General features: G+C 34.1%; 1 protein-coding gene across 4 annotated transcripts in view; it reads right to left on the reverse strand.

Annotated features, from left to right (window-relative positions):
- The window catches only part of Vps13D (vacuolar protein sorting 13D), a 561,523-nt gene that overhangs the window by 415,106 nt on the left and 121,587 nt on the right, over nt 1–24,830 (reverse strand). For all 4 annotated transcript variants that reach the window (XM_089241869.1, XM_089241867.1, XM_089241868.1 and 1 more), the window contains exons 22-26: nt 17,535–17,665; nt 12,734–12,834; nt 10,102–10,267; nt 9,915–9,997; nt 523–678 (exon numbers count right to left, since the gene is read on the reverse strand). In XM_089241869.1, the coding sequence (XP_089097995.1) occupies nt 523–678; nt 9,915–9,997; nt 10,102–10,267; nt 12,734–12,834; nt 17,535–17,665 (637 nt within the window). The remainder of the gene's footprint in view (nt 1–522; nt 679–9,914; nt 9,998–10,101; nt 10,268–12,733; nt 12,835–17,534; nt 17,666–24,830) is intronic.

Consider the following 24,830-nt stretch of genomic DNA (forward strand, 5'->3'; position numbering starts at 1 on the left):
TTACCTTGTAGTCTTTTCATTAACTACTGATAAAGAATTAAAACACTAAAATTAAATTTAATGTATATGTAAAATTATTGTGCAGTAGTTCTGTTGTGAAGAAAAGAACTATTCTAACGGTTGCTCTGATTAATCTAAATTAAAAATTAGTATAGATCATAAGTGTACCAGTATATTTTACCACAGTAAGTTAAGTAATAAGAGCTCAAAAAAAGTAAAAAATTTCTATTATTTTTTTTTCTTTTACATAAATGTTATATTACTTTAAATTTATACGATTTTCACAATACTGCACATTAAAACTGACAGCACTTAGCTTAAGTCATCACTCCGCTTAAGCAGTCATAATTTTTCAATAACACGAGGTGACGACTTATCGTGGTTTTACTGTAATGTTTTTATAATAAATAAGTTTTTAGTAATCTGGGGTGGCCTTTGTTCCTTTCACATTAGATTACATAGACTACTGTACACAGGAAATCTTTCGATACATAATATCAAATGATTTTTCATATAACTCACCTATTGCATCAAGATTATTAAAATTCACAGCAGCCATACATTCTGATTCATCTTTGTCACTGTTTGAAATTTGAACTACCACATGAATCAATGCATCATCACAAGGATCTTTGAAGGGAAGATTGTTTGCATTCGGGAGTTGAAAATAAGTTTTCTCTGAAATTGGTATAAAATTGTAATGCTTTTGAAAAGTCAAGTTAACGAAATTAAAAATGTTTGATTTCATTGCTTAAAAATACATATTCAGTTTTAAAGAAGGAATCAACAATTTAAATTTCAACAGCATCAAGTGGAATATTTCTAAACCAGCTTTCAATTATCAGAAAACAAAGTATTGAAAGTTTGCATATTACTATCGTGTCAATCATGAGGTAGATAGATTCTATGATTTTCATAAATTTCCTTTAAAGAAATACTATTCAAACAGCCAAACTAATGTAAAAATAGAAAATTAATTGTGAAACATTTAACCACTTTACATTTTACGATCAAAAGATGTAATATTGCATCCAAATGCCAGTGGAATGAATCCCAACAAGTTCACTGTTTTCTTTCCTCTCTTCTGATCATCCTGAAGTTTTGTTGCAACCTTACAATTCTTTTCCCTTTTGGTTTTTTGTATATCCTGATAGTGATTTTCTTGCTCACTTATGATGTATCTTTGTTATAAGAGTGAAAGAGAACAGGTAGGGTGAGGGTGAAAAGAAATATAACTTTATACCTACATTCTTATCACCTTATCTTTTATATTGTTTTCCTCTTGTTTTTTCCCCTTCCCCTTTTCTAATGTGCAGTTAGGTTAGGACAAGGTTACTATATCGATTGCCGATTTGTCAAATAGAGCGCAACCAAATTTCTTACTAATTCGCTTGTAAGCGAAGGGGTTAAAGACCAAAATGACCAGACACAGAAGAATCCCACAACTGCCATGAAATTTTTGTTACTGTGGTGGTCAAGTGATCATAGTGATGGACTTGCATCGTGAGGTCCTGCGGTCAAACCCCATCGTTGCCACAGTGGTAGTCAGCTGAAGTTGGTTTTCTGTCGTTACAAACTTCAAGGCACGAACGCAAGCCAATCTCCTCCTTAAAAAGTCTCACCACAGACAGCACCAGATGAACAAACAATACAAATGTAATTCAATCATTATACTTCAATCACTTCACTTCTGAAGTATATATGGCAGCACTGGAAAATCAAACACAACACTAGATACCCACTCAGACTGTTAGGTACACACTTCCAGCACAGTTCACTTTGTAGTAAATTGCCCATAGATGACAATAGACCTGAGTTGTGCTCAGTTTGAAAGAAAAGACACGCAAAAGAAGGTTAAAAATCACCATTCCCTTGAACTTTTTTTTTTTTTTTTTGGCACAGCAAGCTATCATGTACACTGATGGTGCATTTCAATTTCACTTCCATCTGCTTCAACTCAAAGTCTGTATGTGACTACCCACTGCCTCGCTTGGCCAAGAAGAGGTCCCAACAAAAGGACCATAAGGTTCATATGATTAATTTTACGAGAATCTGCTCATTATTTCTGCACGGTTTCAGGCAATATCATCTCCCTGACCAAAAAGGCATGCATGACATCAGTTCCAAGCGCTATAAATGATCTGGTAAATAATGATTTCATCCCATAAAATACAGGATGAATGGTTAAACTTACAAAGGTGAATTTTATCTGATCCAAATTTGCAAATTCAGTGCAATTCCTATATAATGATACTTACGCTCCTATGAACTCATGGAGAACCCTGACTCAGATGGTCAGGTCTCGCTGATTTGTAGCTTTCGTGGGAGTCACCTTGACCACAAGATTTTGTCAAAGGTTTCATCTTGGCTCAAGATTGTGCCAAAGATTTCATCAGAGTTCGCCCTCACTGGCTGTTGTACTATAGAGTCACCTGTACTTAGGTTTCCTGTTTGTTAGGATTATTTTCAATTGACACCTCTGAATTATCATTATATCCAGGTTTCACTGTATATATACTGTACTTTTCTCCCTCATTTATTTGTGAAAAGAAGCGTTTATTGACTCCTCAATGAATGAATAGTAACACTGTAATGGGGAATTAGGAATTACACAACAATGTTGTTTTTTTTTTTACTTTTTTTGTTAAGTATCCAGTGATGAAATTCTGTGATATTTAATTTCCTTATTATGGATTTAACTGTTTAAATATTTTTCTACATAATTTTCATTATTTGATGTTTCTCTGATTTGAAGTTTTTTTCAAACAATATTCAATGTATGTAGAGTTTTCGGTGTCATATAATTTGATAATTGCACTTTCCTGCAAGTTTTACGTTGATCTTTCGCAGATGTTGCACGCAACATATCACTTTGTGGTTTCGCCAAAGAATCCTAGCACACTTTATCCAATGTATTCTTTAAAATTTAATCAAATAACTATTTTCCCTGCAGGAAAAAACTGCACAGTTTTTAGAATAACTATAGGGAATATATGAAAGCCACACACATCATGACAATGCACAAAAATATAAATGAATAGCATACCTTCAATTCATTAGAAAGCTGAAAATAACATTAGTTTATAATTTTACATCTCCACTTGTTCAAGCTTTTCTTGACTTTGCTATCAGGCAAAATGTATGGGAAGTGTCTCCTAGCTAACATGGATAGTTCAAGTGTGATGGCTTATTTGGGATTGTTGGGGAAATCAAACAGTTTTCTTCCATTAACCTCTCAATTAGTTCTAATCTGAACTCTAGCTAATGCTTCTTACCTCCACACTTCTGGTACAAAACAAATGAGTTTCACACTACTTGATTTATTTATTTATACAATGTTGTTGGCCCTGGGGCCTATACAAGAGGATGCTAATGAAAATGACAAAGATATTGTTTGATATTAGACAAAAAACTAGTGATAGTGGGGGATTCGACAATAGAGCTTGGGAGTTTGTTCCATTCACCAATGGTATGAGGAAAGAAGCTGTATTTAAAGCAGTCAGTGGAAGAAACAATAGGTTTTATTTTAAGGGAAATATTGAGTCTTCTAGAGATGTAGGATGGTTTGGCTAAGATACCAGAAGTATTTATGTTGAATTGACCATGGAAAAGTTTATATAACAATGCTAATCGAGAAATGAGATGAAGAGAAAAGAGAGAGAGAGAGGAGATGAAGGTCATTTTCAAGTTCGGGCAGAGAAACAAAAGATGAACAGCAGTCGCAAGGGTGGATTTATTATGGATTGATTCGAGTTTGTCTATATTACTGGAGGTGTGGGGGGTCCCAGATTTCAGCGGCATAGGAAAGAACAGGGGAGATATAAGTTTGGTAACAGAGTAGTCTGATATCTCGAGTAGTGTGTTTAAATTTGCGGAGGAGGAAGAAAAGTTTGTTCAGACACTTCTGGTAAACATAATCAGCATGTTTGTTCCAACGTAGATTGGCTGAGATTACGACACAGAGTACGAGTATTCAAGAGGAAGTAATTTACGGATAACTTTCATGCAAACTGCTTTTGAGATATTGATTGGCATTTGCCATAAAGAACACGACTCCGCGATGGAAACCAGGTTACGTTGAAGACATTCTTGATCAGAGTCATGGTGAAGGATATGGTAAATTACACAGTCATCAGCAAATAATCTAGTGGTACAGTTGAGGGATTCTGGGGATCATTGATGCAAATTAAGAAAAGTAACAGGGATAGGACAGATCCTTGAGGGGTCCCAGACTTGATGGGGGAATTATGATCATTAAAATGGACAAACTGTTTAGCATGTTTCAGGAAAGCCTTCACCCAATTAAGTAATTGTACACTGAGACCAAGGTATAAGAGTTTAAGTAGAAGTTTATCATGGGGAACTTTATCAAAGGCTTTAGAGAAATCTAGGAAAACAATATCAGTTTGCAGGCTTTCATTAATGGCTCCCAAGAGTTTGTGGATGAAGAGGGCCAATTGAGAGGTAGTACAGAGAGATTGTCTAAAGCTGTGTAGGTTGGGGGAAAAAAAGTTGAGTCTAAAGTGGATACAGATTTCTTTCGCTACAATATGTTCGATTTTACAGCAGGAGGAGGCAATTGCTATTGGCTTTACGTTAAGGGGATTGGAAAGTGGACCTGATTTGTGAATAGGAATAATTTTATTGATTTTCTGGTCGTTGGGGAAGATAGCAGTTTTTAGTGAAACTATTAAATAGGATTAAAAGCTAGTCTGAGACTTAATCAACACAGAATTTAAGAATGGAATTTGGGATGTCATCTGGGCCAACTGAATAGGGTTTCAGTTTTTTCAATAATTTTAGGATACCTGTTCAGGGGTGGGAAGTGACAAAGTCCATTTCAGAGCAGCAAAATTCAGGATTTGGAGCAGATATTTATAAATTGGAGCAGGGAAATTAACAAGAATATTTTTGTTAACCCCACCCCTTTTCAAAATAAAACTGCACTGTCTTTTGTTATCAAACATCTTTTCATCAGCTTGTTTTTTGTTTTTGGTGTTTCAGGTTTTCGACACCTTGTTTGAAAGAGCGGCTGTCATAAAATTTTTCGCACCAGTCTATTTAAGATGATTGTTTCTTACTGAGGGCACTATTTGCTGTCTAGAACAGCAGCACTTCAAATGGGCTAAAATTTTCTATAAGTTTTCAATTTTTTATACTTGGAAAGAAATTGTTGTCAAAATGGGAGAGAATTTCAGAAGCATCAACATAATGTTTGGCGATTCAGTACTCATTATTTGGTGATATTGGCGATCTGACACTCGTTATTTGGCAATATTGATTTAACACTCGTTATTTGGCAATATTGATTTAACACTCGTTATTCTGCAACATTGGTGATTTAACACTCGTTATTCTGCAACATTGGTGATTTAACACTCGTTATTCTGCAACATTGGTGATTTAATACTCGTTATTCTGCAACATTGGTGATTTAACACTCGTTATTCTGCAACATTGGTGATTTAACACTCGTTATTCTGCAACATTGGTGATTTAACACTTGTTATTTGGCAAAATTTCTAAATTTGTATTTTCGTAATTAAGTGAAAATGCACTTTTTATTCCCGGAATGAAAAATTTTTTCACAAAACATTGGCATTTGATGCAATGACGATCAACTACAGTAATTTTTGCTGCTTCCAGTGGCGACATTTTTTTTTTAAAACGGAAACTGACTCGCATTTGTGCTTTAAAGCTGAAAGACCATTGCAAACCATCTTCAGTTGCGCGATCACGGATATTATCAGGATTTTGCAATGGGAAGCCCAATGAGGGGCTGATAGTTTAAATAAGGCAATAGTTTAACTACAGTGGAATAAAACATGCTCTTTTCAGGATGAATCGTTTTGCAGCAAGCAGGAACAATGTTTTTGGCGTCCTTTCCGAAATTCCAGGCATACTGAAGCAAAATTTGCTATTTGGTGAAGAAAAATACGAAAATACACTATTGGAGCAGGATGGCGCAAGATGTTAATTTTGGTGCAGTGCGACACAATTGACGCAGAGCTCCCACCCTGCCTGTTTGGAAAAAGACATTGGGGGTGAGTTGTAGATAGAATTTTTAAAAAAAAAGAGTATTGGGGAGGGGTCTATTGAGGAAACTGAGTAATATGCTAAATTTAATTCGGCAGCCATCTCTGAAGGTGAAGATGTATGTTTTTATTTGAACTTCTGAGGGAAGTGGGACCAACAGATTTAGGTCTAAGGTAACTCCAGAATTTTGTTGGATTAGTTTTTAAGTAATAGGGTAGAGAACAAGAGAGGTATTTGGTCTTTTGGGCAAAAACGAGGTTTCTGAGGTTCCGGGTGGAGGCTGACATTACGTATTTGAGTGAATTGGATTTGTTGGTTTTGTATTTGAAAGTGATACGATGGATTTTCCTCTTTAGATGAATAAAATATCTGGTGATAAATGGATTAAAAAAATACTTAGATGAAACTTTTTTAATTTGAACTGTAGCTAAGCATTTGTCTATAACACATTAAAAGAGGTCCACAGAGCGTGTGAATATTGTTAGAAGAGGATATGGATAGCAAATCATTGAAGTGAGAGCAAAGAATATTTTGCATAAGTGGATAATTTGCTTTGTTGAAATTACGTTAAGGGGCAAGTTTGTAGGATGGGATAGAATGGAAGAGGGAAAAGTTAATGACTGGGATTTTATGGTTGGAGCAACTCTCGAAGATGGAAGTAAAAAGGATTGAAATTCGATCAGAGGTAGCAATAAGGTGTAAGGTGTAGAGCTGGAGTAAAAGGTGGTTTTTGTGGGTTCTAAGATGGACTAGCCCCAACAATTAATTTAAGGAAGATATCTGAAACTTTGTTATTAATTCTGTGATTGACGGACAGGCATTCCATATTTTTCCATTCAATACCAGGAAGATTCCAGTCTCTGGAGATAATAATAGAATGTGTATCAGAAAACTTTTGAAGAATAATTTCCAGTTGTTCAAAAAGGTTAAGTCTGGAGAGGGAGGGAAATAGAAAAGATACCAAGTGAGGAACAGTTGGTTTGAAGCCATTCGGCTCCAACGATTTTGAGGCCGGAATCTAATAGAATCAATTAAAGGGATAGAATTTATGAAAATAAGTAAGACCTCCCCCCCCCCCAAGAATTTCGGTCTTTTGAAAAAGCACTGAATTCAGGTGGTAAAATTTCAGAATTAGAGATTGTATTGTGTAGCCATGATTCTACAACTCCAAGAAAATGGAGATTATGGATGAGTAGGAAGGATTCAAGAAAATCTGTTTTATTTTTTAGGCTGCGAGTATTAATAGTCCCCAATTGAAAGGTATTTTTTAATTTGGAGGTTGTGTGGACGGAGGGGTTGCTCAGGGGGAAGTAGCCTAAAGTGGACACTGAAGGAATATGGGAGGAGAGATAGAGCAAAGAAGGGTTCATAGAAGCGTGAGGGGGAAGATAGGGATAATGTCGTTAATATTGGGATCCCAGACATATTTAATGTTATTGATGAGTGCAAAATTGTGAATAAGTTTTACTTTAATGCCTTCATCTCAGAATTTTTGACTGATCTTCCAGATTTGACCAGTTTTGCATGTATCAGAGAAATTTTCTGAGATAGATATATTGCTGTTTTAGAGTTTGGAGGTATTTTTTAGAATCTCGCTTTTGAGTTTAAATTTATTGAATTTTACTATGGAAAGTCTATATCCGTGGGTCATTTTGGAACCTATTCTGTGACAGTAGTCAATCTCACTAGGTAAAATATTTATGCCTATGTGATCAGAACAGCATTGAATGATTTTAGATTCAAGGTGGAGGGGACTCTAAGTCAGATTCTTCAGGGATGTTTCGGAAATTCAAGTTGTCTCGGCAGGAAAGGTCCCCAAAATCAATAGCTTTATTGATAAGGGAAGATTGGAGTTCTGAGAGATTTGAGGAGAAGTCATAGAATTGGTTTTGGATTTCCTCTAAGGGAATAAGTTTTTCTTCAACTGCAACAAGACGCTGGGATAGAATACTTAGCTGATGACTTGTCCCTAATGATGAAATGAGTCTTGTATTTAGGTGAGGAGGGTAAGTTCATCCAGAATGGCTACTTGGGTGTTTTGAATATTACGGAGAATGGATGAATTATCCAAAAGAGTGGGAGTTTCAGATGAAAGATTTGATCTATTTTGAGAGTGTGTTGGGGAGTGGTTGACTCTGGGACCAGGATTGCATTCGATATCTCCCGCCAGTAATAGCAAGCGAGCCAAGTGGGTAAAAAGAAGAGGGTGAAAAGGAAGAGGTGCTGAATGGAACAAATTCAAATGGCAGTTACATGTATCGGAGTGAAAAGGGTTTTTCTTTGAAACATATATATATGTATTGAATAAGAGATTGATGGTGGAGCAAATGAATAGTAACACAACGTACATAAAATTTCAAACGCTGGATACTGGAGACACAAAAAATATCTAATGGATATAAATTAAATAGCAGTTCAGTATGAAAATGTGAAAGGAACTAAGATGTAGAAATAGACTTGAACATAACATTGCTTTTAATGAAATGTCAATCCTGCATCGTGATAGTCCAAGGATGGTGACAATTATATACAAGCGGTAAAATGCCCACTTCAATAACAAAATCTGGGTGGCACCAGGAGACGAAGACCACTTTTGAAGAGCAGTGATTTGGGAGTGGCTAGATTCTAATTTGAATGGTAACATCATACAAGGCTTGTATCGAAAGGACTTGGGGGAGAAAAAAAACAGCAACGGCACGTGCGTGTGACAAGTATTTTTTCCTCCGATAAGTGAACAGTAGAGAAGAGTCTATGGCTTCAGCAGGTTTATTACCAGGAAAATCTAGAAATAGACTTGAATATAACATTGTTTTTAACAAAATGTTGATCCCACATCATCAAGGAGAAGATGGAAATTTTTTTTCAATATTTCCTTGTCTTTTATTATATGCTGGGTGGTATGAAAGGTACTGGTCCGCTCTGAGTCTGTCCACGCTATCATTATGGTCAGCAACACAGCAGCAGGTTTTCTTACCATGGTTGTGGACTGTGCTTGGAATGCACTTTTCTTAATTTATTTTCACATTTATTTTGTCTTGTCATCTCAAAACACAGACCGTACCTGTTTGGAAGGCAATTATTTACCCTTTTTTACTTTTTCTAAGTGTAACTTTTTGGAAATTTCCTTGTAGACCACAAAGTGCCAAAAACACTGGTTTTCCATGAAATAAGAATTTCTGCTATTTGAGGAGAGTAAAAATTGTCCACTTGTTAGACAATACCCTTTGTTTGACAAGTTCTTCATCACACACAAATTCAAGACACTCAGTGCCCATTCCAAGGTTGGTATTTTTGAAATAGATCCCGAAACATAGGAATTGGTATATATGGCCCAGTGAAAGCCTGAAATTTGGACATTGGCTGAGCAAACTGGGCAACTTTGGGTTTTGGCAGTAATATATCTATACAGTAAAACCTTGATATCGTGCAAACCAAAAAAAAGAAATATCATTGTAGGAGGAATTGTCTTTATACGAGAGGCAAAAGTTTAACAGTAGAGTATAGACATTTCCAAACAAGAATTGAATAATATATCATTGTAGAGGGATTTATTATATGTGGAGTATGGTTGTGGTGAGGTTTCACTGTATATAAAAAAATAGTAATATGTAATTAAAAAATGCAAAAAACATTGCCATTCTGTATAATTAACAAATGGTATGAAATATCATTCAAAAGTCACAAGTTAAATTTATTTATAGCTTTTGAAAAAATTGTGAAAAATGAAATTCTGAAAAAAAATTGAGTTTTACCTTCCAGCAAATAAACTTTTCGTTGGATTTTGGTGGATTGCACATGTTCATTTCCGTGTTTATACATAGTGAAATCTAGCTATAAGGATACTCTATGTAATGATAAATCCCTTTACAACAACTAACCTGAAAATGGTAGGCATGATGCATAACCACGTGAAGTAATTAATGATATGCGATTCTCAAGTCTACCACTACTGCTGTTCATGCTAAAAAAGAAAAAAAAACATGAGATAAATAATCATATAAATAACGGTATTAGCTTATTTAATGCACACAAATGTATAAACCATATATATATCATTAATGATACCTGAAACTTTTGTGAGAAGCAGCAAGCAGCTCAAAATCAGGGCCAAATACTTGGGAAGCATCCACTACAAGTAAGCTATCAACAGACAACAGGAGTTTTGTCTGTTGAAAATACTTTAAAAATGATGATTTGAGTCCCGAAATTTGAACTTCAGCGATACTAAAACCTAGGGCAATATAATAAATATATATCATACTCCCATTACATGCACTAAATACCACAAATTCTTTTTAATATAGTTAAAAATTAGCATTTAAAAAAAAATTCACATTAGTTGGTATGCTATAATACTCTGGGGACTCCAGCTTTTTTGAATGTTGAAATACATCCATTCTTGGCATACTGGAAAAGCTAGGTTTAACAGGAATAACAATACATTTGAAAGACGAATATCAATTTGCATTTAGTACTGAATAAATGAATAAAAATCAGAATAAAATAATAGTTTTTACAGCAGCAAACATGTTTTATTCATAACTTTGATAAAGCCAATGAAAATTGAACATTTACTTATTATTCTAATTTACTTTTGACAGATTAGACAGTGTATTTTGCACATTTTCTGCATCTTTAAAAGAAATATGCTCTAGCATTGTATGATGACTACAAACTTTTATATTACTACATCATATTTTGTAGTGCAAATGTGTGATTTTTCACAATGGTTATTGTAATTTTACACACATGGTCAAAGATTGCAAAAACACTTTGCAATCTACTAATTTTTCAATTTAACTCAGCTAATCTATAGGAATGAATATGCTATGCTTAGAGTATCTGACATTTTTTAATAAATCAAAATTTGTGGTAGCGAAAGCAAACATATAGTTTTAACTATCTGAACTTAGTTTGGGAGAGAAAGTCCTGAAATGCAGAAAACATACAAAGTTTAAATCAGTCAATTCACTCAATTCTTATAGTACAGATTCTGATTAAATTATCCAGAACTTGTGGCTTGTACTACCTGGCATGCCAGGAAATAAGGGTATTTCTAGCATGTCAGCTAATGCAGAGAAATACGGTACATTTTATTTTAGAGAAATTTTCTGAGATGTTTCAAAAAAAGACGAATAGAGATTTCCTTTTAATGGCTAATGCATTTTTTCCCTGTAATGGAGAGTCAGTCCCCTTTAAAACATTGTGGTCTGAAAAAACGAAGTTGACATTGGTTATCCGGATAAGTTAGCTGTCCATTGCTGAGTCAATAGGCATACACCAGGGAAATTTCCAGCACAACTCAATTGGTAGTAAATTGCCTATGGCAATAGACCAGAGTTGTGCTCGGTTTGAATGAATGAATGAATACACCAGTGAAAGAAAATTTATATTCGTCTTTAAAACGTGTTGAAAAAATGTCTGAATTAGGCAATGGCAATTTTTCTTAACAAATCATTATATAGGCCTGTATTTTATGTCGCTGCCAATTTTTGAACGTTAGCCAGACACTGACCATAACATGTACAGTGAAACACCTATATAACGATGCATAAAGGACCAAAGAAACATATTGCTATAAGGGAGTTATTGTTATAGATGGAAAAATATACACTGAAACCCATATATAATGGAAGGTCAAGAGGCTGAAATTGTTTTCTATTTCGGACAGGTTTCCATTTCATAGAGATGCATGTAAAAATATATGCAGCGATTTGTTTCTGTCATTTACAAAACTTGTTTTGAGAACATCACTCTAACTTCTATAACCAATGTTAAACAGGGACGAGGCATATTATTATTTTGAATTTTTTCATGTTTGCCATTTCAAACAATTATACATTTGAAATTTCATATTTAATGCGCTAATAATTATACTTCAATATAAAATGTTCTCCTGAATAGTTATAGAATGAACACTTACTTTTGCTAAAAATGAATTTTTTTAAATACAGTGAAACACTGATATAACGATATTCTGCGAACCAATAAAAAATATCATTGTAGAGAGATTATGTAATATCGAGAGGCTAAATTGTCCTTACGTATGGTCAAATTTATGCTGTTGTCATCTTTTCTTCATCGACATTATTAATAGCATCAGAAAATTTGCTTTAGTGATTAATTTATTATAAAAATTCACCAAGATGCATTGGCCCTATAAAGAAGTTTACAGTATTGCACTTTCATGTCTTACACAGAAAGTAGCAATACCAATAACTTACTTTCAGTGATTTTTTAGAGCAAAATATTGATGTTACCTGATGTCTCCAAAAGAAGGAAAGGGACATTCAGAACCAATTCAGATAGATAATAAGCATTTATCGTTTTTCCAAGAAGTGAAAGAGTTTGCCTAAGAAAAAGGGGGATCAGAACGACTTAACTTTCCTCCCATTCAGAGGACAAAAACATGCACTTGGCTAAAAATCATTTCCTTTTAGCACGTTTTGTATCTACAAATAGACTAAATATGCCTTCCATTTCCACGTTAGACAGTTTCCATCTTAAAAAGGTTTCTTATTGAAAAAGCATTAATTATTAACAAGACTATATATTTGTTCCATTTAAGACTGGTTTCACTGTATTAACACTATGGAACAAAGAGTAATATTGTTCCGTAAGTGATTAGCATAAGTTGTTATATAGGATTTCCACTGTATTTAAAAAATAAAATTCATGTAGAACTGAAATAAATTACTTTGATTTTGCAGATCAAAGAAAATTTCATCAATTTGAAATTGTACTTGAAAATAAAAATTGTTCTCGAAGTTGTCAACTGCAATAAATGAAGAGAGATTTCTGAAAAGAAAAAAAAAAGTCAAAAACAAGTTTTCAGTAAAAAAAACTGAATTTAATCTAGTAAAATAATTTTTCTGGTATAATTAAATAGAGAAAACTGATTTGACAACACCTTTCATTTCAATTTGAAGTGTTTGGCTTGTTCACTGTGATTTCAAAATTTGGGATTTTGAAATCACAGTGGGAAAAAAACTGAATTTAATCTAGTAAAATAATTTTTCTGGTATAATTAAATAGAGAAAACTGATTTGACAACACCTTTCATTTCAATTTGAAGTGTTTGGCTTGTTCACTGTGATTTCAAAATTTGGGAACTTCTAACAAATTGGTACACGTTAGAATATGCATGTAAGTGTTGTGAACCTAACACGGAGTTTATTTCTGTGTAATGCTTGTTATAGTTCTGCTGTACACTACCATAGAGCAGCTCGCACAAGCAATTTCATAAATAATGATCTTTGCTGAAAAAAAAATTGAAAAGTGTATGCTAAATGATATTGGAAGTTGTATATTAAATAATAACATTCACTGAAACACCATGTATGTGAGAAATCATGCCTGCATGTTCAAAGAACGAATTTTCCTCTTTCAATCTTTGCAAACATGAGTCATCATGTCATCGCTTCCTAAGAGAAACTGATGATCACGTACTGTAGTACAGAGATATACTGCATAACCAAGTGCCCTTAACCAGTCAGAGACGAGCGCTCACGTGTTCTCTCCAAAAAAGGACTGGGAGGAAGTATTCCTGGCCATTGGAAAAAAGAATGCAGCAGTGTAAAATGTATAAAAAAAAAAAAAAGAGGCATCGAGCAGTGACCCTTTGGTTGTTTTATTTTTATTTTTCATGTGCTTGGGCGATTGAGCCCTCAATGTGTGTATACTGTCCAATAAGTACTTTTCTGCGAGTCTCTCAAATAGGGCCACTATAGCCCTTAAGCATCATGGTCTGTGCCAACACCAGTCCACAAGGAGGACTTGTTAAGGCTCTCAAACAAAGCTCCCCTCAGCCGGAACGGTTGGCATGCAATCCCACCATCAAGCAGTAAACTTCCACCAACTAGAAATGGGTGCACATGCAATAAGTGCTAAGCAACACTGTATGAGAAGACAACATCTTGCTGTCTGCTCATACAGTGAACCACTTTTCTGTGGCTCCCAACTTTGAGGTGCCAATGTGAGCCGATCTCCCCGTTAAAAAGTCTCGCCACAGAGAGCAACAGGCCTACAAACAGTACAAATATTTAGTCACTACACATCACTCACTTCACTTCTGATATATACATGGCAGCACTGAAAAATCATACACAACACTAGATACGCACTCAGACTGTTAGGTACACACACTTACAATTCTGGCACAACTCGCTAGGTATTAAATTGCCTATGGCGATAGACCTGAGTTGTGTCAAGTTTGAAAAAAAAGAAAAAAGAAGACAATAATGATCGAGAGATCTGAAGACCAATTTTTTTGTGGGACCCTACAATCAGTTAAATAAATGTAAAGCTGTGTTCAAAATTAATATGAAAATTTAATTAAGGTTCACCTAATCATAACTAGTTATTCCAGATTTGCGAATATTTGATGTTGAGTAATTTTAATTGACAACAATGTGTAAAACCTGTCATGATGATGAGTAATGAAATGTGTTTTCACTATTTAATTGCCTTTCAACAGCAACAAGAAATAATCATAATTAAAACAATTTAACGCTCCACTTAAATTTTCATGGACTGATTCATGGTCATTCAATGTGTTTGAGTCAACAAATTCATTTGTTTTTTAGCCACTTCATATGAACCTGGGTGCTGATAGTGCAAACTTACTGGTACACTGCAGGGTATGAAAAAGTCATGATTTTTTTTTTTTAAATAAAAAAAATCAGATTTTTTTATGAAAATTAACCGACAGCTTATTAATTACAACAAATTTTGCTAATCATTATAAATGCATATTTTCTTAACTTTTTCTAAAAATTACTCAAATTTAATTAAGCATTAATAAACAAATTACTAATGAACTACAAGCAAAAAAATATGACACGAAAAACCTGTGTTTATTTATTATTTAACATGAAAGGTCATTGACCCCAAATTAAGTTCATAGATTAAAATTTAAAGTAGGTGATGTTGTGGTAGGGAGAGCATCCTTCCACCATCAAACTGGCAGATTGCTAAAATTGTGAAAACGCTGGAAACATCCTGAAACTGATGAACTCGTTCGTGTAGTCACAGTGAAGACTAGCAAGGGCCTTTACAAGCGGACTATCACCAAGATTATCAAACTTCTCTTGTGACTCTAATGTCTAGTAATCAATTAGGGCTGGAGTATGTTTATAATTCAGTAATGTGCCACCAGATAGCATTTGTATTTGTTTTTGTTTTTTTTGTTTTAATTTTCACGTGCTACGTTTGGTCCTTGGAGATCAAGTGCGTCTGAGTAGTGTCATTTGTTACCGCTGTTTCCAGAAGTATAGCAGCTTTTATATATGATCAATTTGGAATTCAATAAAAATTTTGTTTCATTTAAACCCGGAGTTCTATTCTTTCACAGATGCGAACAGAACAAGGCCATTCAGCATCAACTAAAACAAATTGTATTGACAACATTGTTTCTTGTACAATTAATGGATGTGTTTCCAACTTGCATGATGTTGCTTAATAATTTACACATTTTTATTCTTTTACAGATTTAATGGGTTTTGGTAAAAAAAAACCATTAAAATATAATAATATCATAAGTTGAAATCCCAATGATCTTTATGTTGGTACAACATCAAGCAATTAGGGCATAAAATTCAAGACTGTATACAAAAATTAACTTTTCTTTTTTTTAATCAGGGGAACCCTGGCGCCACATTACAATGCATTGAAAATACTTAGTGAAGTTTAGCTCCCTGTATTTTTCTGCAATTTTTTCCATGCACAAAATCTAGAAATAGAGAAGCTTTCTTTCTGCATTGTATCTAATGATTAAGTTTTAGTATATATTTACCCCGAAGATCTTCTATACTTATTTTAATTAAGTACTTTACCACATATCAACCAGGTTACCTTTACTTCAATATCACTGAAATTATGTGAAGAAAAAACAAAATTTAAATTTTTTCATTTGAATCAATGATTTTTTTTTTAAAAAAATCAAGGGATTTAAATCATAATTAATAAAAATAAATAAATAATAATAATAATAAAATTAAAAAAAATTAAAAATTAAATCTGCATACCCTGGTACACTGTCATCTATTTTCCAAACAATGAGTGAAGTGCAATGATTAAATATTTGTACCGTTATATGGCTGTAGCTCTGTGGGGAGAGACTTTTCTAAATGGAAGATCGACTCGCATTCATATCTTGAAGTTGGGAACCACAGAAAATCAACTCAGCCAACAACATTATTACACATGCATTCAAAACATTGTTTCCCAAAGTGGACAATGTTGCCCCAGGGGCGGGGGGTGTTAAGGTGACAGAACAGTGCAGGAGGACGATAGAAGTTTAGTATAGAGTCTTAGTAGTTGGCTTGAGTTAGAGTTAGGGAGCAACAAGAAGAAAGAATCCTTGAAGAGGGGCGATAGATCAAAAAGTTTGAGAAACTATGATGTAAAATACATGAAAGCAATGTTTTTAACATTTTTAAGGATGGTTGATCGGAGGGTATTAGACATCACAGGGACATAAAAGACCCTAAATATGGGCTCAATGTAATGGGCTTAGGTAATAAAGTAAAGCTCAGGTAATGATGTTCATAGATTTCGACCAGAAGTGAAAATGTTCAATGATTTAGGGTTGTATGATTTCACTTGGATTGACCTTTTTCCTTGAAAGAAAAAAAAAATAAAACTACTATCAATAATTTTTTATACTTTAGTGTGGCACCAGAAGCATAAATTATGAAAATTATATAAATAGTCCCCTTATTTATCACTTATTATGTCATTTTCACTTTTAAATAGTATTTATCTTACGTAAAAATAAAAATTAGGCATCTTTCTGTAGATTGTAAGTTGGCAACAAACTTAACAACAGCTCTGATGGTTTTGCGAAACCATAGAACCAAGAGAAATGTAAAGATCTCAAGAGAATCGTGGAGAATGTTCTCAAATATGATAAATTTAAAAAGAGGCCTGCAGTGCTCCACCATTGAAATTATTGACTCTATGAGTCAAAAAAGGTTCAGAACTGCTGTTCTAAACACAAGACATGAAATATAACAGGTTTTATTTTTCTTTTTAGAATGACATAAATGAAGTGTTTTTAAAAACTTTTTTATATCTGGCACATCAAACTAAAATGTGATTCTTACTTATGTGATGGTGGTTTTACAAATGTGGACAAATGTGGTAACTTATGAAAAAATTGTAGTTATTTGTATATTGTTCCAGGTAGTTGTTCTATCATCTTGTCCTTTTTTTCTTTTCTTTTTTTATGGTTCTGTATCTGCCACAGAGCTCCTGGGAAGTACACACGCAGCACAGGTCAAAAACCCATTGTCTAGAATATTGACCATTGCATTTGATGTTTCAGCTGTCACAACTGTATGTTCTCAACATACAAAAGTGGATTTGAATTATTACTTCTGAATAAAAATGACAATTCTTATACATAAAGCTATGAATGGATAGAATAGATAAAATTAAAATATAATTGTGGTTTTATTAGTATTTTATGCACTTGTACATATTAAATTAAAACTTACTCTTGTTGTAGTGAACATGGAATCTCGGCTGGAAACAATGATTCTGCATTTGAGATATATTTCTTTTCGACAGCAAACAATGCAGAAAAATATGTATGAACAATGGAAATACTCTTGGACAATATAGAAACCTAGGCAAAAAAGAAATTTAGCAAGAAAGAAACACATAAATGAGTCATTATGATGTATTCAATAAAAATGTACAATCAAACTCCAATCTAAAAGTACCATTTATTTCACAGAATTCTGGTGCAATAACAAGTTTAGCATGGTATAGAATCATTGTTTAACTCATGCTACTATTCAAGGAATATTATTTATATATTTTATTTTGTATGTGTGTGTGGAAGATGAAAAATTGTTCACTAAAAATTTCTAGCAGTAAGCATGCTTGCAGATGACAGCACCAGCGAGAACACTAAACAAACAAAACTTCAACAGCATAAATATGTTCATATATATTCACAATACATTCCAGCATTTACCAATTCATTAGAAATTCTGCAAAGAAATGTGCATGAGGTGCAGGTATACCCCAAAGCAGAATGTTTTGCATTGTTCACTGGAAATGTTGATTGTTCACATGAAAAAGCCCTTGGCTAACTGGAAATTTTCCACAAAAAAAATTCCCATAATATATAACGTTTTCTGCATTCTCTTAAAATTCTTCCACATCGTTCTGCAGTAGCACTAATTGTTAAGCAACATACGCCACAGATTTCAGCATATTCTGCTTTGAGGCAGGTACGGTTAAGTAGTAATAGTAAGCACATTGGTCCTAAATCAGGGTTGGACTGTATATGTTATGGTAAAAGTTACGAAACCAACTGCTGTACGAAACATTATTGAGGTACCTCCAAAGCCAAAAGTTACAAGAGTTAAGGTCAGGGTTGGCAGGTTTTTGACGCAAGGCAATTTAAACTGTGGTTTAAACTGTCAGTTCAAAAAAACCCCCTATCAAAAATCTCAAATACTGCTTTTCAATATAACAATTCCTACAGGAAATACACACATTAATTGCATGTAATGTTTAAAGTGACTATGTTATAAAAAGAATAAATATTTAATGATTCTAAAATAATTTTCTACTCTCTACAGAATTATTTTGCACAAAATATATAGTTTTTTTTCCTTATCAAATATACAATTTGACTAAAACCTAGCATAAACACTGAATGATTTGACATTCCCCGATTCAAGATGATTCTTGACCTTCCAAAATTTCTTTAACTGCTTATATATATGTGTGCATTGATATAAACCATCTGTTGTACTTTTTTTTACAACAGATAAGTGTTTAAAAAAGTTTATTACCTCATATATGTAATGGTGATTTCTATTATTAAATTATCTATATAACCACTGATACTTAAAATGATACTCTTATACTGCATAACATTGAAATATATCTAGTGATCAAAATACTAAATTGTAGGACTAAAATGTCATTTAATTTGGCAATGCTAGCTTGTACATGAAGCTTAAGAAACTGGTGTCAGTTATCCTTAGTCAAACTTAGTTACTCTTACCTCTACACTATGATATGGTATATTTACTAGCATTTATAATGCAATGGTTTTCTAATTGAAGCTGTATTTGATTTTAAATGTGCAAAACAAATGCTTTGGGTATCAAGTCCTGTTGGCTCTGCTTTGGTTGAAAATACTCTTTACAACTCTGGAAATTTATAAAACCTGAACTAAGAAATTTTTAGATGAAAATAAATGAGTTTAATTAGTGTATTAACAGATGCTATGCGTGAAAATTTTTATATGGAATAAAATTTTGGGCCAATCAGAAAATTTAAAATATCAAGATAGATTCTCAGTAATTATAATTCTGAATATAAAACCCTTTAATCTATGTAAAAGTTAAGTGTTTTGTTATTTAACATATCTATCAGGTTAACAAAAACTATTTGACATTGACAGTTCTAATATAGAGTTAGTTTCTGGGGTCAAAAATTTAACTCTGGTGTCATAGATACATATTTTGAATAAATAGTTCTATTCCGCTTACCAAATTGACCACAAATAATTAGCTTAGATAAATAAACCATAAAATTATATTTTATATTTTCTAGACTCTTATGTTAAAAAATGAAAAATTGTGTAAAAAATTATATAAATAACAAATTATACAAATATTGTAATACATTAATGTTTGAAAATAAAACATTGCAGTATACAAAAAAGTTAGTTTTTCATCATGTTATACACCTATTGTGTTCAAACATTATCAAAAGACATTCATTTAGGTTTTTGATGGTTTTCGACAGTTTTTGATGGTATTCGGCAGTTTTTGATGGTATTCGGCAGTTTTTGACACTTTCAACCAGTTTTTGATATCAAAACCTAACTTTGGTTAAGGTAAATGTAGTTGATAGGTGCTGTCATTTTGTTTTGAAAATTGCTCTTACCAGTGGTTCTTATTTTACATTGTTTTAAAATATAGGCACCCTGTGAACATCATATTTTTTTTAAAACCTCACTTTGACTCCCCAAAAACCCAAGATTAGATTTACAGTAGAGTCTTGATAATTGGAGGTCGATGGGACTGACGCCATCTTAGATTATCAAAAACTCATATTTTTCCAGAAAACAATAAAGAATGCTTCAAACGTTGGTTTTACTTCACTTTAAAACAATATTTCAACTAATACTGCCACATAAACGTGTGAGAAAAAGGTCAAATAAGAGATATGGAAGCAAACAGTTGCTAAAATCATCGTAGTATCACTAGGAATACGTAAATTTTGTATTTACGAAATAATCGTGATAAATACAAAATTTACGAAATAAATGCAATTTTGATTTTTATTACTTTTTAGCAAAATCTAGGTAATTTACACTTTTTGAAGTGGGAAAGTTTTAATTTTGATCAGTACATGTGAGTGTGCTTGAAAGGGAACTACAAAAGCATCACTTCTTTCTCCCTCTGGCACTGTGTTAGATGGAAATACAGTCAACATAGCCTCTAGGTAATTCGAGAAGTATAACCGACGTATATGTAATAAGCGAGGTGTTGAAAGTAGCTTTTGTAGCAATAGCATATATGCATTGTTGAGATTGTCACAGACAAAATAAGTTTATGCAGTGCATAATTGAAATATAATGTAGCGTGAATATAGTTTTTGATTGATATCTGAAAAGTTTTGAAAATTTATTAGAAAATGCAAAATATACAACATGCAGACATTTTTGGAAAATTTTGTTTGAGTTTATTCCTACAGTTTTTCTTTGAAGTTGACAGCAGTGTAAAATTTAAAAATTTAGAAAAAAAAACTTCACTGACGTTTATGAATTTTATATACATGTCACTAAAAATTGTTCTTTTATCACAACCATTCATAACGTAATCAAAAGTAATGAGAACAAGTAAAAATTCAATAATTCGAAAAGCATGGACGATACAGTTTTGCACTGAAAGACAGGATTTTATTAAATGCCAAAAATTTTATTACCAAAATAGTTACATTTATCATAGACAGGTAGCGCTAAAGTTAAAAATATATTCAGTGCCGTCTGTTGATGAGAAATGTAACTAATCCAGCAATGAAAACAATTATTGAAAACATGTGTCTTTTTGTGAGAAAACATCAAGATATCACACGCATACAATAAATGTTGTACAAAAAAGTGTTTTTGACTAAGGTTTTTTTAATGTTATATCAGGATTATTTTCTTGGTTAAGACCATTCTTCTGCTTTGTTATATCCACAGTGTATGTTACGACAGAGGTAAAAATATATAGACGTGAATGTGCCAAACTTTAAGGATTACACAACCATATCCATGATTTATATTATATCCGGGTTATGTTATAAGTGTACTCAGCTGTGTATGCAACTTTTACTTTAACCAAGTGGATTAACACTTGTAATATAACAAGCAGGACATTCAAATTTGGTTTAACCGAATGACCGAAAAAGTTTTCTTTTGACAGACTTAGCAAACGACACAATTCTATCAGGATTTGCACTTTTGACAATGTGTGGTACGAATGTAAAACAAAACACCAATGTGTGCGGTTGATGCAGATCCATCTGGAGGCACAGCGAGACACTTCTGCGAAGGAAATTGTGGAAGGAAAACTTGTTCTGACTGAGTTGTGAAAAAATAGTGTCTTTATGGTCAAAAAAGTTTTTGAGTTTGTCCATGCTCACATTAATTTGGACAATTTTGATTTTGTGTTCAATAAGAGTGTCATTTTCATTTTTTGATCTTACTTTATGATGTATTTTTAAGAAGCGGTAGAGCCATATACTGAATTATACTGATCATGCATATTGTAGAATATAACAATTTATTGTAATAAAAACGATTACAAAATAAAATCAAACGTGGTCAGAGTAATAGCTGCAAAACATTGTGACCAGGGAAGTACAAAAGGTAAAAGAGCACAGACGGATGCCGTTGGCCATGGTTCTATTCAGTTTGTAGTATTTTTACTACATTCCCCCCCCCTCCCTCACAATGGAATAAATCTCTCGAACAGTGTTTTCTTAAGAGTCTACCTATGAAGAACAGAAGAGGATTGACTCGAAACCAGTGCAGAGCATAAAAAATGCCCAACTGAAGTATTGGCAATAACAGCAGAACCACCAAATAGCAGGTTCAGACGCAGTCTCTGGACACCTTGAATACTTAGCAGGAGGAGGCAGCAAGAATTGAAAGTCCACACAGTACTTAGAAGATGGTATTGTAGAATGTTTCTCTGAAGCATGATCTTTTCTCATTTGGTTCTGATAACGTTTCTATTTTCCCTGATTCGTCTGAACCAAATACATCATTTTACCAAGATGTTTGAGGACTTGGGCACTAAGTTAGGAACATTCAAATAATTCTTACAGAACACTCTTCTGTTGATATTGAACTTGTGGGTAGCACCATCTTGTAGAAGTGCAATGTTCTTATCCTGTGGAGGGAATAAGTGAGCAGATTTCTAGGCTGCCTGCTATTGTAGTTTCGCAGAGGACTTATCACAACCAGGTTTGGGTGCTATCCTGTATGTTATAAGAAGCTTTTGAGGTGCTTCTAATTTGTGGTCGTTCTCCTCCCCCCAACACAGCTGTTTACATAGCTTCTTTGAATGTCCTTACAAAACGTTCTGCTCTGCTATTAGAGGCAGGATGAAATGGAACAGTAGTAAGATGCTTAATACTATTCAATTTACTAAAGTCCTCAAAAACTTTACTAGTAAATTGTAAATTCAATTTTTGTCTGACTCAAGGATGATTGGCAATCCTTCAATTATGAATACCTTCTTTACAGCTTCAATAGTTGCTTCTGAAATAGTAGATTTCATCTCAATCACATAAGGACAGGCCTAGAAGTGAAAATTTGAAAAAAAGAGTAGGAAAAATAGGAAAACCATTCACAAAAAATAGGAAGAAAATAGGAGGGAAAAAACTGAATTCCCAAACTATCATGGCATTTAAAAATGTTGTGCCATTGAGATTCACACCTTATATATTTTAATTATAGTATTATCTATAGAAATGTAGCACATGCATGCTTAACCCATTGCCCACAGGCTGGATGTGACCCCGGAATCACCTGTTGAGGCCCCCAGCTTCAAACCTAATTTTGCAAAAAATGAACTAAGCGATACATTTCCAGATCGTTCCAGAGAACCTGCAGCACAGTTTCAGGTCATTCAAGTGGTTCGCGTCACAGTTCCAGATTACTCAAGTTACACGAGCTGCTGTTCCACTTCACTTAAGTGACCTGTGGCACATTCCTAGATCACTAGAGTAACCTGCGATATTGTTCATCTACACTTAAGTGACTCACGGCAGAGTTCTAGACAACTAAAAGTGACCCGTGTACATTTACACATCATTCAAGTGACCCGCGGCACATTCTCTGATGAGTAAATATGTCACAGCATATTTACAGATCACCGCGGCACAGTTCCAGAGCACTCAATCGACACATGAAACTTTTAAAGATCACTGAAGTAACCTGCACCACAGTTCCACAGGCTTTAAGTGTGCTGCGGCACATTCCTAGATCATTTAGATGACTTGCGGAAAATTTACATATCACTGCGGCACACTTTCAAAGTACTCAATTGATCCAGAAATATTTACAGGTCAGCTTCTGTGACCCGCTACACATTTCAAAATCAATGAAATGGCCCGCACTCTACTGAATGTTGAACACCCTTGATGTAACACCTCTTGGAGTTACACTATATCCGAAGGATACAACGATTGGCCTGCATATGTTCATGAATGTCTGGCTTTTTTCCAAAGACACATTTTCTTAAAACACACATGCTAACCTGTGGCCATCGGAGTTATCTCATGTGGTCCAGGACAAATAACAAAACCACACAAGTGGCCCACGAACGATCATCAAATCATTTAAGTGGGACACATTTCCAGATCACTTCAGTCACTTGGGCACACTTCCAGATATAAGCTGCCAACAGCACATATCCAGATCACCTAAGTGACCTCAAGCACATTTCCAAATCACTTGAGCGACCAGCGGCAGACCCCCAGTTCACTTAAGTGGCACATAGTTCAGTTGCAGATTACTTTAAAGCCCCATTCACATGTACAATAAAACATCCCGGAAGTTCCCGGTAACAGGGATTTTCGCTACAAATCGTTCACATGATGTTAAGTTTATGTCGTTAATCCCCTCCATCTTCTTTCCGGAAGTCGTCACTGGTTACGTAGGTTGAACGGAAGTGATTGATTCAAGATGGTTGACGAAGGAGCTTATAGCAGTTTTCGCGGCGCAAAAGGTTATGGGAGAGAAAGTCTGTGTCGACCTCCAAACCACCCCAAGAAAGATGGGCTTTTTTTGATGAGCTTCACTCCCACCTTTTTCTTCCCTACGGGGGAAAAAAATTTGTCATGCCGGTAATTACCACCAAAGCGACCCACAATCTTGCACATGTGGACGGGGCTTAAGTGGCTGGAGGCACATTTGATCATTTGAGTGGCCCTCTGCATGCTTCGAAATCACTTGAGTCACTCGCAGCACACAGATCAACTAATGGTCTGCGATACATTAACACTTCAAGTGGCAAGATGCATTTTCTATGAGATTATTTTAGTGGCGCTCTTGACACATTTCCACACACTTTTCCACACATTTCCTTGCACACTTTCAGACCATCTGAATGATTCGCGGCACATTTCAACTTAACTCAAACTTTTGAAGAGTGTGGGACCACTTCATTGATTTAAAAACGTGTCGCGAGCCACTTGATTAAGTGATCTAGAACAGCACTGTAGGTTATTTGTGTGATCTGTAAATGTGCCGCGGATCACCCAAG

This window comes from Pholcus phalangioides, unplaced genomic scaffold (genome assembly GCF_987345545.1).
Source record: "Pholcus phalangioides strain wild (caught in Gottingen) unplaced genomic scaffold, Ppha-v1.0 ptg000014l_1, whole genome shotgun sequence".
NCBI lineage: Eukaryota > Metazoa > Arthropoda > Arachnida > Araneae > Pholcidae > Pholcus > Pholcus phalangioides.